This window comes from Pocillopora damicornis, chromosome 9, assembly GCF_964200805.1.
Source record: "Pocillopora damicornis chromosome 9, jaPocDami1.2, whole genome shotgun sequence".
Taxonomy (NCBI): domain Eukaryota; kingdom Metazoa; phylum Cnidaria; class Anthozoa; order Scleractinia; family Pocilloporidae; genus Pocillopora; species Pocillopora damicornis.
The window spans coordinates 12,988,036-13,000,747 of NC_142678.1; the positions used below are offsets into that span (position 1 = coordinate 12,988,036).

The 12,712-nt window shown below is 39.4% G+C and overlaps 1 protein-coding gene across 1 annotated transcript; it reads right to left on the minus strand.

Annotated features, from left to right (window-relative positions):
- Nucleotides 1-23: 23 nt before the first annotated feature.
- On the minus strand, nt 24-10,710 carry LOC113679440 (uncharacterized). Its single transcript, XM_089182978.1, has 9 exons — nt 10,638-10,710; nt 10,347-10,502; nt 6,216-6,439; nt 5,305-5,415; nt 4,234-4,288; nt 2,957-3,317; nt 2,353-2,786; nt 1,301-2,166; nt 24-1,071 (listed from the first exon to the last, which is right to left on the minus strand). The coding sequence occupies exons 1-9, from the start codon at nt 10,693-10,695 to the stop codon at nt 973-975; spliced, it is 2,364 nt and encodes a 787-aa protein (XP_089039104.1). The 5' UTR covers nt 10,696-10,710; the 3' UTR covers nt 24-972.
- Nucleotides 10,711-12,712: the final 2,002 nt, after the last annotated feature.

Sequence of the window (12,712 nt, forward strand, 5' to 3'; positions counted from 1 at the left end):
TCAAAACCATCAGAAAGTCAAGGTGAACAAGACTATAACTTTTTATTAAAATCACTGCACCATCGTTAAGTGCATTCATTACTGCTCCGAGCCAATAAATTTAACTTCTCACTGGGGAAGGTAATCGTATTTAAATAAGTTGGTATGGACTTCAGTGATACGAAAAAAAAAAAGAAAAGAAAAAAAGAGGTTTCGAACGACAAGAAGTCTTTGATCACTGAGTTTGAGAGGGTTCCTCTACCCTCCCCCACGACCAGAAAAACACTTCATGAGGACTGGACGGATTTTCAACTCTCGTTTAACCGTTTCCACAATTACCACTTTTGTGGTAGAAAATAAAATAAAACTGCACCAAAGTGCACATTTTATCTTATATAATAGCAGCAATCATCGATTATGAACCTACTCTTAAGACTAACATCACGAAAGTAAACTCTTTAGACTTACAAAGCTTCACTTAAACAGGCGTCTTCCAACACAAAAAGTAATTTCATCCAAATCTACGCGATCGCATAACGAGTCAAGATAAGAAAATAGGGTTAAATCCATCTCACCTTCAATGGAAAAAAAATCGAAAAAACAACATTTTCACGGAAAGAAACAACTTAGTAGCAGCGAAGTTGTCCAAAATAATTAGTGAAACCAGTAGTTTAAAATATCATCAAAGCTACTAAGACCGAAGGAAAGAAAAATGCAAAGTCGAACCCTCTCATTCATAGAATCTCACCAAAATATATTAAAGTTCAAATTTATGAAATGCGGCTTGCACTGGTCTACCTAATGTGTCCGTGCTTACAACCAAATCAAGTCGGTCACGTCGTAACAAACGCCAGCGGTTTCCATCAATTAGCATGCGCCCTGGTAAAGCAGAAGGGTGACCTAACGATTTACACCAATGTTTTTTATCTGGGGCTTGCAATTCATTTGTTCAACTTGTAATAATATTAAAAAAAAAGGAACAGAGATGGGTCATCACGTCTCGTCTTCGGCGTCTAACTGTTCTTGTGTGTCCTGTTCGGATGGCTCTTCATCATCCAAGAGAGCAGCAAATTTGCTCTTTGTGTGGAAGACCTGTTGGTAAGAAATGTGATACTTGTTAAGATAACTTTTAACTTTCTTGTAAGCGATCCTTGAGAAAACTTGGTTCCTGTAACAAAAGGAAATTTTAAAACTCGTTTGGAAAGCATTTGCAACAGAGCTGAACGAAGAATACTATTTGTCGTCCGTGAGGACTTGCACCTTAGCCTTTCCGATTTGATTCAAAGGAAGGTCAAGAGTAATTTATAATTTGATCACTTGCCGGTTGTTGGGTCTCCTCGTATTTCTTAGGCTCTGCAGGTCTCCGTTCCCTCTTCTCCTTCTTCACTCCTCTACCACCTCCGTCCGGACCATTCACGCTTGCCCTGTCGCCTCTGTCAGTTCTCTCGCTTCGTTCTCCTCGCTCAGGGCGTATCCCTCTACCTCTGCCTTTTGGCGGACCCCCGCCTTCTCTGAACTCCTTTCGAGGGCCAGACCGTTTGCTGGGGAAACCCTTTCTCTCTGAGGAAGTGGGAGAGGTGGGAGAGGTGGGAGACGTCACTGTCATGGTGCTACTGTCAACGTTGATCTCCACTCTATGCTCCTCGGTGGGACTCTTTGGCTCAGCCGTTCCCGTCGATGCCGCTTTCTGTTGCTCCATCCGCTGCGTCCACACATTCACAGCAGGAGGTGGAGCATCCTTAGGTGCCTCCTTCGGTGCCGCCTTGGCCTCTTTTCCACCTCCCCGAGAGTTATCCCGAGAAGCGGGCTCGACTGCCTTGCTTGGAAAACCCTCGTCACTGGACCTCGTGCTGTCACGCCGGCTGCGAAAGTCCGGGTTGTCTCGTCGATCTTTCCCTCCCCTTTCTCCGTCGCTCGACCGATTGCTGTCCCGCCGCGCTCGACCACTGGAGCCTCGTGGCCATTCGTCACGCTCTCGTCGTTCTCTCTGTCTCTCTTTCTCTTCCTTCAATTTTGCTTCGTCTTCAAGTTTTTGTCGGGCCAGTTTCTCTTCGATTTCTCGCTCTTTCGCGGCCGTGTCGACAGGTTTGGCGCCGCCAAACACAGAACTGTCTGTTACAGTTTCGTCTTTGTTTTCTTCCACCGGTTTAGTGCGAGGCTGGAGCTGAAGCCTTGGCCTCTCTCTGACTGTAATTCAAATACAAGTGTCAAAAGGGCGAGCGAGACCGTACAGTTTTCGCTAATTTTGTGTAACTGAGAAAGACATTGTCATTTCCCTATTTATTGTTTTCATAAATACAAACTTCATCAAAGTTTTGCTGCGACAAAACACTGTAACATTTGTAACAAAAGAGATCAAGGTTTCTCTCTTACCAGGCTCTCTCTCGTCCCTATCAAAGTCGCTCCTTGAATCGCGACCACGGTCGCAGTCACGCCATGAGCTTCTCTCGCGGTCATCGTTGTCACGCCTTCGATCTCTGTCACCATACCGATCTCCACCTCGACGATCGTCGTAACGGTCGCCACCACGGCGATCGTCGTATCGATCACCCCCTCGGCGATCATCGTAACGATCCCCACCTCGGCGATCATCGTAGCGATCACCCCCTCGGCGATCATCGTAGCGTTCTCGGCCATATCCGCCGTAGCGATCTCGATCACCCCCATAACGATCACCACCTCGGCGATCGTCGTAACGGTCTCGGCCATATCCGCCTCCCCGATCGCCACCGTAACGATCTCCATATCGTCGATCATCGGGGCGATCTCGGCCACCATCGTAACGGTCTTGACCTCTGTCGTCTCGCCTATGTTGGATTTAAAAGCAATGGGCTTTACGAGGAAGAACAAGAGGTTGTTGAAACAAAAGCCTACTGAGAGACTGAACGCGGATTCACCAAAAATTTACTGGCAGGAGGATGTAAATAAGCGAATTTTCATGCAACACGGCATTTAGTACATTAAAACCATTTTATACCTGTCTCTGTCTCCATAATCCCAGTTGCTGCCAAATCCCTTTCCCCTGTCACGGTCCCCGTACCGATCGTCTCCTCGGCGGTCCTGGTATCCCTGGTCTCTGCCCCGAGGTCCGTCATCGTACCCTCGGTCCCTTCCACCTGATCTGTCCCAAGAAGGTCCATCGTCATATCCTCGGTAACCCGATCTATCCCGAGGTCCACCGTCGTATCCTCGAGGACCCAAACGATCACGGGATCCACCATCGTCGTTATATCTGTCGTTGTTACCATTCTGGGTTGGGGGAGGTTCGGGTTTGCTTCGCCAATCACTATCTGTGCGATCAGGTTCATTATTCCGATCCCGGTCACCGCGCTCGCGTTCTGTAAATAAACAAAGAAACAAAAAAAAGAATTACCTGCCATACATTTTTTAATGTTACAGGTAAAAAGGGTTGTGTAGAAGACATCCTTAGGGCAACAAATTAACAGAAACTGTTAAGGGGTATTTCTCGACATGATTCCAACGATAAATCGTTTCTTTATTTTTCGGCCATATTTAGACTCAAAATATATGTTAGATGATTTCAAAGAGGGTGTATACTTCTCATATCTGACTGGAAAAGTAGGACATTACTGTGCAGTGTCACTTGAAGGAGTCTTATCAAAAACTAGCTCATATTTAGGGGCCTAAATACGATTCATCACTTTTCTTCTTCATCTTTCTTCATCTTAATATCACGAACACCGTATACAGAATGCGTTTCTTTTATCAAAACCTCACAAACATCCAAAACGTAAACTAATACAAGCTTTCAAGTGCAAGTGTATTTTGTACTGAAAGGCAAATCAAACCAAACTGATAACAAGAGTGTTTTTTGATCGAGTATCATTAATTCGAATTGACCAAAGTAATCACAATAGCACATCAGAGCAAAAGAAAAGATCAGAGGGAGGAGATGGGAACTCAAAGTGAAAAAAAAGAAAAGAAAAAAAAAAAAAAACGAGAGAATGCGGGTGACGCACTCGCGATTGGTTTCAGTTTTGCACTGACTCATTGTGAAAATGGCGCGAATATTTTGGACCAATCCCAATCCATAGGGAAGATTGCAGCTACCTTTCGACATTCGTTGGAAAAATAGATTTAAAGTACTATTTTTGAGCTGTCGATCAAACAGAGGCAGGAGAAGGGGGAGGGTGTGCTAGGTAGAGAATTAAATTTCTATAGGTGGGAGCCTCATAAGAAAGGTTGGTGGCTTATCAGAGCTTAGATTTTCAGTAAGCATATATCGCCCTTTACCTTGCTGTTGTTGTTGTCCAGCAACGTCGACTCGTATTCTTCTGTTCTTCAGATGCTACATATATAAGAGAGAGGAAAAAAGGTGACAAATCAAAATGCAACCGTAATAAAGCTTGGGCTTCTTCAAAGACCACAAACCGTTTTTAAGGTGCTAACTATAACATCAAAGAATGATATTTGATGAAGTTCTGGTGCTCTAAAACACATTGACTCTCTCATCTACAAGATAAATCAAAGCTGATTTATTTTCATTTGACTACAAATTTAAGAAATGTACCTCAATTTTCTTATTTAATGTTTTTCAAAACTTAGCAGAAAGGCAGTTCTTGCAGAGCTTACTACAGATCCATAATAAAGAGCAACAGTCACAAAAGTCATTTAAGTTTGGGGTGTTTCTGAGATGCTTCAGTGTTGCTGCAATGCCAAAAAATGTCAAAAATTATACAAACAACTATTAAAAATAACATTAAAATAATAATGAATTTTTTGGAAGCACATTGAAGAGAACACATGAAAAAAGTGTGCTAATATTGCTATAAAATAATTTGTCTTTGGCAATTGCACAACCATGTTAAGCTTTCTAAAAAACAAGAGTATATCCCTCAAATGTAAAAGTACATCATAACACTACTGGGATTTTGTATTGTCAGAGTTGTCAATTGTTCAAAGGTTATTCAGAATTCAATTGTGGTATAGTGTACAATCTTTTTTCTATTAACATAAAAAAAAAATATTTACAATAATACCTCATTCTTTAGTCTTATTTTACCTCACAAATATCATTCTTTATTAATAACATTGTAACAAATATTTCTGCACTTGATTAATCAAACCTCTCCTCTAGTGAGAAATATACAATCCAATTTTCCATAAGGGATTGATGCAAGTGGAGCCAAACTGTGCTGCTATGTCCAGCAGGCAAGTGCGAAAGCTACATGTACATGTACTTGCTCCACACAAGCCAATGTTAGTAAGTTTTTCTCAGTGTCAAACTGAACATGAGTTTTTGGGCTCCAATTTCTAAAACTTCCATGTTGGGTAGATCTTTGCAAAGAAGTTAAAAAAAATTACCTCATTGTTTAGAGTTAAAGCAGCCACAAGAGACTCCTTATCCACAAACTCTGCATAGCCAAACCCTTTAAGTCGCCCATTACTGTCTTGGGGGAGCCTCACTTCAGTGATCTGTATGACAAAAAAACCCTACTGTGAGAGACATGGCTCACAGATATCAAAATCTGAGTCAATTTTAAAAGATACATGACGTGATTTGGGTTTTCAATGAAGCTCCACAACTAATTTTGAAAACTAGAACCTCTTGGATACAGTTTCCAATAATACAAATGAGGATTGTAGCAAAATTAAATTTTAAACTCCTATCAAAACCCCAGTTTTCCCAAAAATGGCTTTTCCCCTGGCTTGCCACTAATGTCAGGCAAGTACATGCAAGTATATTATGCAAGTGAAATAAAAGTTAGAAAAATTTGAATACTGAAATAACCCTGAAAAAATACTGTTGTTATGAAGAGCACTCTGAGTTACCAAGTTATCGTACTCAGTTGTCTCTGAGTCTTGCCAATGGAATGTCAAGCATGTCGTTTTACTGAGAAGTGGTTGAAAGCATGTGACAGGACCGGGATGGGTGGATTAAACTTTTGCCAAATAAAAAATCTTATTCAAAAGGTAGCCAACTGGTGATAATTAAATAGTTTTTATGATAATTACACAGGCTTTGTACACTTGAGAAGGATATCAATTAATTCATAAAGTTTTCCACCAAGAAAAACTCCTTCATAAACTTACCCAGCTATTAGGACCCTTCCCTGTAAAGAGAATATGGTATGCTATAGGTGTGTTGTGGTTTTTTAAGTTTTTTTGCTAAGAAAAAACTGTGTCTTTATGTTACCAAATAGCTCTATAACATCATTTCTGTAAACAGATATTGCTAGGTAACAAATTGCAGTGTACACCTGAACACTTCATACCTTTTTGCCGGCAAAGAACTCAAAGATGTCATCCCTGTCAACATCGTATGAAAGGTTTCCAAGAAATGCTGTGTAAGGGGGATCATCAGGAACTTTGGTAACATCTATGTCAGGGCCTCTGGATGCCCTTGGTGCAGTTGGAAGAGAGGCCCTATCCATTGCTGCACGTAGTTTATTGCCTGTAGAGATTCCCCCATAAGCCTCTTCAGGCCATGTAGTGTCCACTATAAAAAAAAAGACAAAAAAAAAAAATCAAAATTTCATGTGTATGAATCATGGTCTAGGCATTTTTATAACATAGCTAGTAAATTTGTCTAATCAAATTCAATTGTGCAAGTTTGCTTCATATTCCTATTGTGCACGCTCATGACGTCAGCAAACAAATCCCTTGAGAAAAAAATTTTCCTTTGGGTTGAAAATGTCATAAAAACAATTATTGGTTCATATGTCAGCCGTGCGTTCATTGAGATATGAAGCACTTGGAAAGTTTTGGAGAGCACTCAAGAAGCTAGAGTTGCTCTCGGCTACACCTTGAGCAACTCTTGCGCATCTTTCATGCTCTGCAAACTTCCTGCATGCTTCATATCTCAATGAACCCACGCTGACATATGAACCAATTATGAAACTGCATTACTGCCTTAAGGTAGTAGAAGGGGTAGAAGGGGCTCTCTACTGAATCTGCTTTGACATCATTTGCTGATGAAGTCTTATTGAACATGGAACAAGGTAAACTGTGTGGGGCCGTGTTTTTGGATTTAACCAAGGCTTTCGACACTGTGGACCATCGGATTTTGTTACGCAAGCTCTCCAAAATTGGTTTATGTGAGAACTCGCTTCAGTGGTTCCGCTCTTACATTACTGACAGGAAACAGCGTACATGTTGTGGGAATGAGTTGTCTGATGAATTGCCAGTTACCCATGGGGTCCCTTAGGGAAGTATTCTGGGTCCTCTGCTATTTGTCATTTACATTAACGATTTGCCAAGTGTTCTAGATGCCTGTCAAGCATCACTTTATGCAGATGACACGGTGATCTACTGCTATGGGACTTCCTCTCAGGAGCTGACTGAAAAGCTCAACCAAGACCTCCTGGCTGTGGCGAAATGGCTGAATGAACATAAGTTAACACTGAATCTGGACAAAACCAAATGCATGCTTATAGGCAGTAACAAGAAGTTACAGAGGAAAATAGCTCTAACTGTTTCAATCTTTGATCATTGTATAAACAATGTTACTTGTTTTAAATATCTTGGAATCTTAATATCGTCTGATTTTTCGTGGACAAATCATGTCGAATACATGGCAGGGAAAGTTAATCAAAGGCTTGGCCTACTTAGACGCATTAAGCATTTGTTACCGTTTAAGGCGCGCATCCTTTTTTATAAAAGCCTTGTTATGCCCTTATTCGAGTATGCTGATTTAGTTTGGGGAGACAAACATAATGTAACTTTAATGTCTAGTTTGCAAGTGCTTCAAAATAAGGCGGCTAAAATAATATTAGATCGACCACTGTATTCCTCTGCGTCTGATGCGTTAACTACACTGAAGTGGTTAACACTAGAAAAAAGGCGCTTCCAGCGCCGATGCGTACATGTATATAAATGTCTTAATGGTCTCACGCATCACAAACTAACATTAGTCACTCAGCAAGAACAGCATAGTTACAACACAAGAAATAAAGCAAACCTCAAAATTCCATCCGTCAAAAGAAACTGGGGCAAACAAAGAACTGGCTATCATGCTGTAAGTGATTTTAACTCGCTGGACAAAACTATACGAGCCTCTGATAATGTAAATATTTTGAAGCGTCAGATTTTTAATTCATTGATTTAAGTTTTGTATTACACATAAGATACATTAGTTTTTAGTAGCATCTTTTAGCATTTTTATTCATTGTAAATTTTTAATTTTTAATTTTCGAGGTCCTTTTTGTAAACCACTTTTTAGTGAAAAAGTTTCCTCATTAAAGATTGTCATTATTATTATTATTATTAAGGTACTGGAAATAGTAATTTATTCTCTTAACTCTTCCCTTTGAGGAATAAACTAGTTAGGAGACCAGCAATCTCTACTCACACAACAAATAGGAAAAGAAAATAGATGAATTCATTGAGACCTAAACAAAAGATAATTGGAGTAGAATTCATGAGAAGTCAAGACAAAAAAAAATCTTTTTAAGTTGAAGAAAGTTACAGATGTTGTAGTCATAAGGAAAGTACAGTGTTGCTTTCTGTTCAGCACACATTGTCTGTGAAAATTAGCCTGTTCACATGGCTTTACCTGAACATACAATTAAAAAAAGTGTTAATTATGAAATATGGAAAAGTCACCATTAAATATAAAGACTCTAAGCATTGAACTTCTATCAGTTACAAAAACAAGTCATCAAAAACCCTGCTTTAAGTTATTAAGTTTAAGTTAAGATATTTAACCCAAAAAAATCCCCTTCCCTCTCTTTGAGAATAACACCCATATTCCAACACATAACACCCATACTGCGCTATCCACCGGATAGTGATTTATCCAGTGGATAGTGTTATCCACCCTTTGAACAACCAGGACCAGGAGTATGGATGGTTACCAGTAAACTTTTTGGGAAAATTCACAAATTGTAAGGAAATGATCTTTGACAAATTGGTTGTAGATATACGCCAAGTAATTTTGAGAAGACCAGCTCAGTCTGTAACAGTGTGGGTACTGCATATTATGTATTGTGTTATGGAAGACATTTGAACAAAACCAAACTCTGAATTTCTCAATTTAACTTGACCATATCCAAATTTTGTGATGCTAAGATTTTCTCATGGTCAGAGTACATATCCCATTTTTTATAATTGTACTTACTTTGGGTCTGAAGAATTTGCTTTTTCATTTTACATATAACATTATTTTCATCATACTAGGTTTCCTTGCGTCAGGATTCCATATCACCTTAAATCTACATTTACTCTTAAAAAAATAACATATTCCTTGGGATAAAGCAGAGTTGTGTAGGCTTTTTCAGTTCAGACTTTCCATGAAATAATTTTTCCCTTAAAAGCTTGAGCAAAATATCTTTTTTTTCTCCTCAGAACAAAATTTAGAACACAAACAAAAGAAATATATAAAGAAGACTTACTAAGGGTGAGTTCTTTTAAACTCAAAATTATTTTACAAAATGTTTGGTATATGTCACCAAACTCCTTTAATTTTTTTGTCATTATCTCAAACTGGGGTTTATAATGGTGAATAAAGAAAGGTCCTTCATTGTGCAACAAAAAAATCCAGTCATGAAACTAATATTGTTTAGTTTTTTAGAAAAAGCAAGATCTCTATTTCTCAATAAATGACAAGTAAATATCAGAATCTCTATTTTTTCTGATATTTTTCTGCAGAGGTTAGCGTTGTTAAAACATTATTTAAATTATTAGTTAAAATCAAAGCAGTTGTAAGACACGTCATCTTGTTAGCGAACATACACGAGGTAACATTATCTAAAATACTTCTTCGTAGCTAATTTGTACTTGGTGATGGCTTTATTTTGTCTACACGTCTCTTGAGAGTCTTTAATTTTACATTTCAAAATATTGTTTTGAAAAATGTAACCATAACAAGTTAGTGGCAGACATGGGGCAAAAATAGAGAATCTATTTGTCGGTCGTGTCTCTTTGAATATGAATTATTTCTAGAGATCGATATGAAGGTTTTTTCGAGGTAATTACCATAACATTACAAGGCTTTGGGAGCCAAACATAGATGCTTGAAATCACTCATTCATTTAAATTTCATTCTGCTACCGCAAAAAATTTTATTTCTCTTAAAATAATTCAATATTTCACAATCTCAAGTAACTTAACTATCTTTTATGAATGACCTGCTAGCATGTCGTGTTTTATTTTTCACCGTGAAGTTGCACAAGCGTTGCAAAGATCCAATAAGGGTCCAACAGAAAAGAACAATCAATTGTGGTTTCTTCGAAATAATGAAAAATTTGTAACATTATTTAAGATAGCCCTACACTGGGTTGAAGATAAATTGAATCATTGTTCAACTTATCGGTTTAAATAAGTAGCGTAGCGAGATCTTTGGAAGCCCCTGTGAGACTATTTTGCCTTAATCAGCCCAAGAAACGCTCAAAAAGAACTTTAAATACCTTCAGTGCTTAGGCTCTCACTTTCGTCCGCCCAGCTCGTCGATCTAGCTGAGTATATAGCCGCATGAGTAACAGTCGACGATCCGTTTTCGCCATCTTTTGCCAAGAACTCGGTCAGGGCCAAAGTCTTCCCCTTTTTCTTTTTAGCTTTTTTAGCTGTGGCAAGAAACGGGTAGTATTACAAAAGAGCTACAATAAACGTTGTATTATCCAGTCGAAAAGACACAAAATCGAGATAAATGAAAACAAGATCGAATAAAAAGAAGAAAGCAGCGAGCCAAGTATGATCACCTGTTTCCGCCATCTTGGACAACGTGTGTGCGAGTCCCGGATGTAGTCCCGCGGTCATGGTCAGTTCGCGCCATCGAGCGCCTTCGCCTTTACTGGAGCAGACTGATTTAATTCGTGAAACAAATGATATTTAAACGCTATTGAAAATTTCGAAACAGTTCCAAGCACGCGTAAAAAAAGAAAAGAAAACCAAAAAATTAAAAAGAATAGAGTGGCAAGAGTGCGATTCTCGAATTGAAATTGAGCTCAGACATCATGAATTATAGGCCCGCAAAGCGTAGAAAAATTATGAAATCTTATAGCCGGTGCAACGAATCGAGGGCTCTGAGTTTAGGCAATGTTTAGTGCGCAAGGATACTGTTGTGTTTTCTTCGATTTGGAATGAAGCATCCACACACCGAAAAGCAACGGAAGAAGATTGGCGTGACCCACGTAAGGTTCTGCTACAGCAAGGGAGATAGTAGTCAAGTCAAAGGCAATACAGAGAATGAGAAATCCTGATCTTCCACTCGACACCAATATAGCCATAATAGTTTATTCTCAAACCTTTGCCCAACACCTTTCAGAGGCAAATATTTATGCGACTATTTCGAGACATTATAAAAATGTGAAGCAATATCTCGGCGTGCAGTCCCTTCAGTGAACCCGCTGACCATGAAAAATGATTGTTGGACAGTAGTAAATAATCGTACGCAAGAAGAACTGATGACAAAAATCATACAAAACAAAATTAAAAAGGGAATGAGTAATAGGTAAGGGAGCGTAAGTTCAGTCAGATTTTCCAAGATAAGCGGGAGAGATAAAAAGATGTAGAGAAGCGAAGGGATAAAAGGTATGAGAGTGAGATCAAGAAAGAAGGATGTAAGGAAGGAAGTAACTTACAAAGGATTAGACTGTTCCAAGCGTTCAGCAAGCAAACCGGTGCAAAATTCGCGCGAAATAAACGGCACGATAGTAGCGGAGGAGGTCTGGGTCGCGTCGCGTGGACAACGGCGTTTATTACGCGACCCGAACTAGTGCTCTCCCGCTTGTTTGCTCCTGCAATTTTCGAGCCGTTTTATATATCTCTCGTTCTAAATACTGAACGTCTTAGTGGAAATCAAAACGCCAATGAAGGATAGAATCATTAAATATTGTGACTAGCTCCCTTTCATGGGATTCACATGTCCATACCATCATCGCAAAAGCCAACAAGCTACTAACTTGGGCTTCTAAAGCGTACATGCCCTTTTCTGACCGATGTTTCAGTCAGGCGGTCCCTCTATCTGGCTTTGGTAAAGTCACAACTGTGCTATGCAACGCAAGTGTGGTCCCCAGCCCAATTCAGTCTCAAAAGTCAGCTTGAAAGAGTACAAAGACGTGCAACAAGATGGATTCTAGGCACCAGAATTGGGGAAATGAGCTACCGAGACCGGCTTATCAAGCTGAATTTGCTCCCTCTCGCCTACGACCGCGAACTTAAGGACCTTGTGTTTCTTTACAAATGTCTGAATAACTACACGGATCTAAACATCCTTAACTTTGTTTCTTTTATTTCCCACGGCCGCACCAGACGAAGTAATTCCTTCAATCTCACAACACCTTCATGTAAAACAAGTACCTTTCAGGCCTCCTATTTCAACCGAACTGTTAAACTCTGGAACTACGTCTGTACCTTATCACCCCCGTCCAAGTTTTCTAACCCGACCGCCTTTCAAACTTTTGTAGCAAAACACATGTTCTCTCTTGTCCGTTCAGTTTTTGATGTTAATAGTCCGTGCACGTGGTCAATTGTTAGGTCGTGTCCCTGTCATTGATTCTTAGTTATCTAGCACTTTTTCACTGTAAGTTTTTACATTTTTCATTTTTTTTTTTTTTTTCCGTTTTCATTAAGGGTAGTGCCCCGCATGGGACTCCATGTCCCGTTCGCACTGACCCTTTTGGTGTATGTCTATCCATTTTTTGTCTCTTTCCTTGTATATATATTCATTTTGAGCTTGTAGACGTACCCAATAAAGCTGTTAAATAAATAAATAAATAAATAAATTAGAGACATTCACCCAGATAAGTACTACAGAAAAGGGCTAGAAGATGAA

What these genes read in the sequence shown, in the direction of transcription:
- LOC113679440 (XM_089182978.1), bottom strand. Translation starts at nt 10,695, where the DNA reads ATGACCGCGGGACTACATCCGGGACTCGCACACACGTTGTCCAAGATG. An exon ending in GTCCAAGATGGCGGAAACAG is followed by an intron (nt 10,503 to 10,637) that starts GTGATCATACTT and finishes TTCTTGCCACAG; the next exon opens with CTAAAAAAGCTAAAAAGAAA. An exon ending in ACGAGGAGACCCAACAACCG is followed by an intron (nt 1,072 to 1,300) that starts GCAAGTGATCAA and finishes TCTTACCAACAG; the next exon opens with GTCTTCCACACAAAGAGCAA.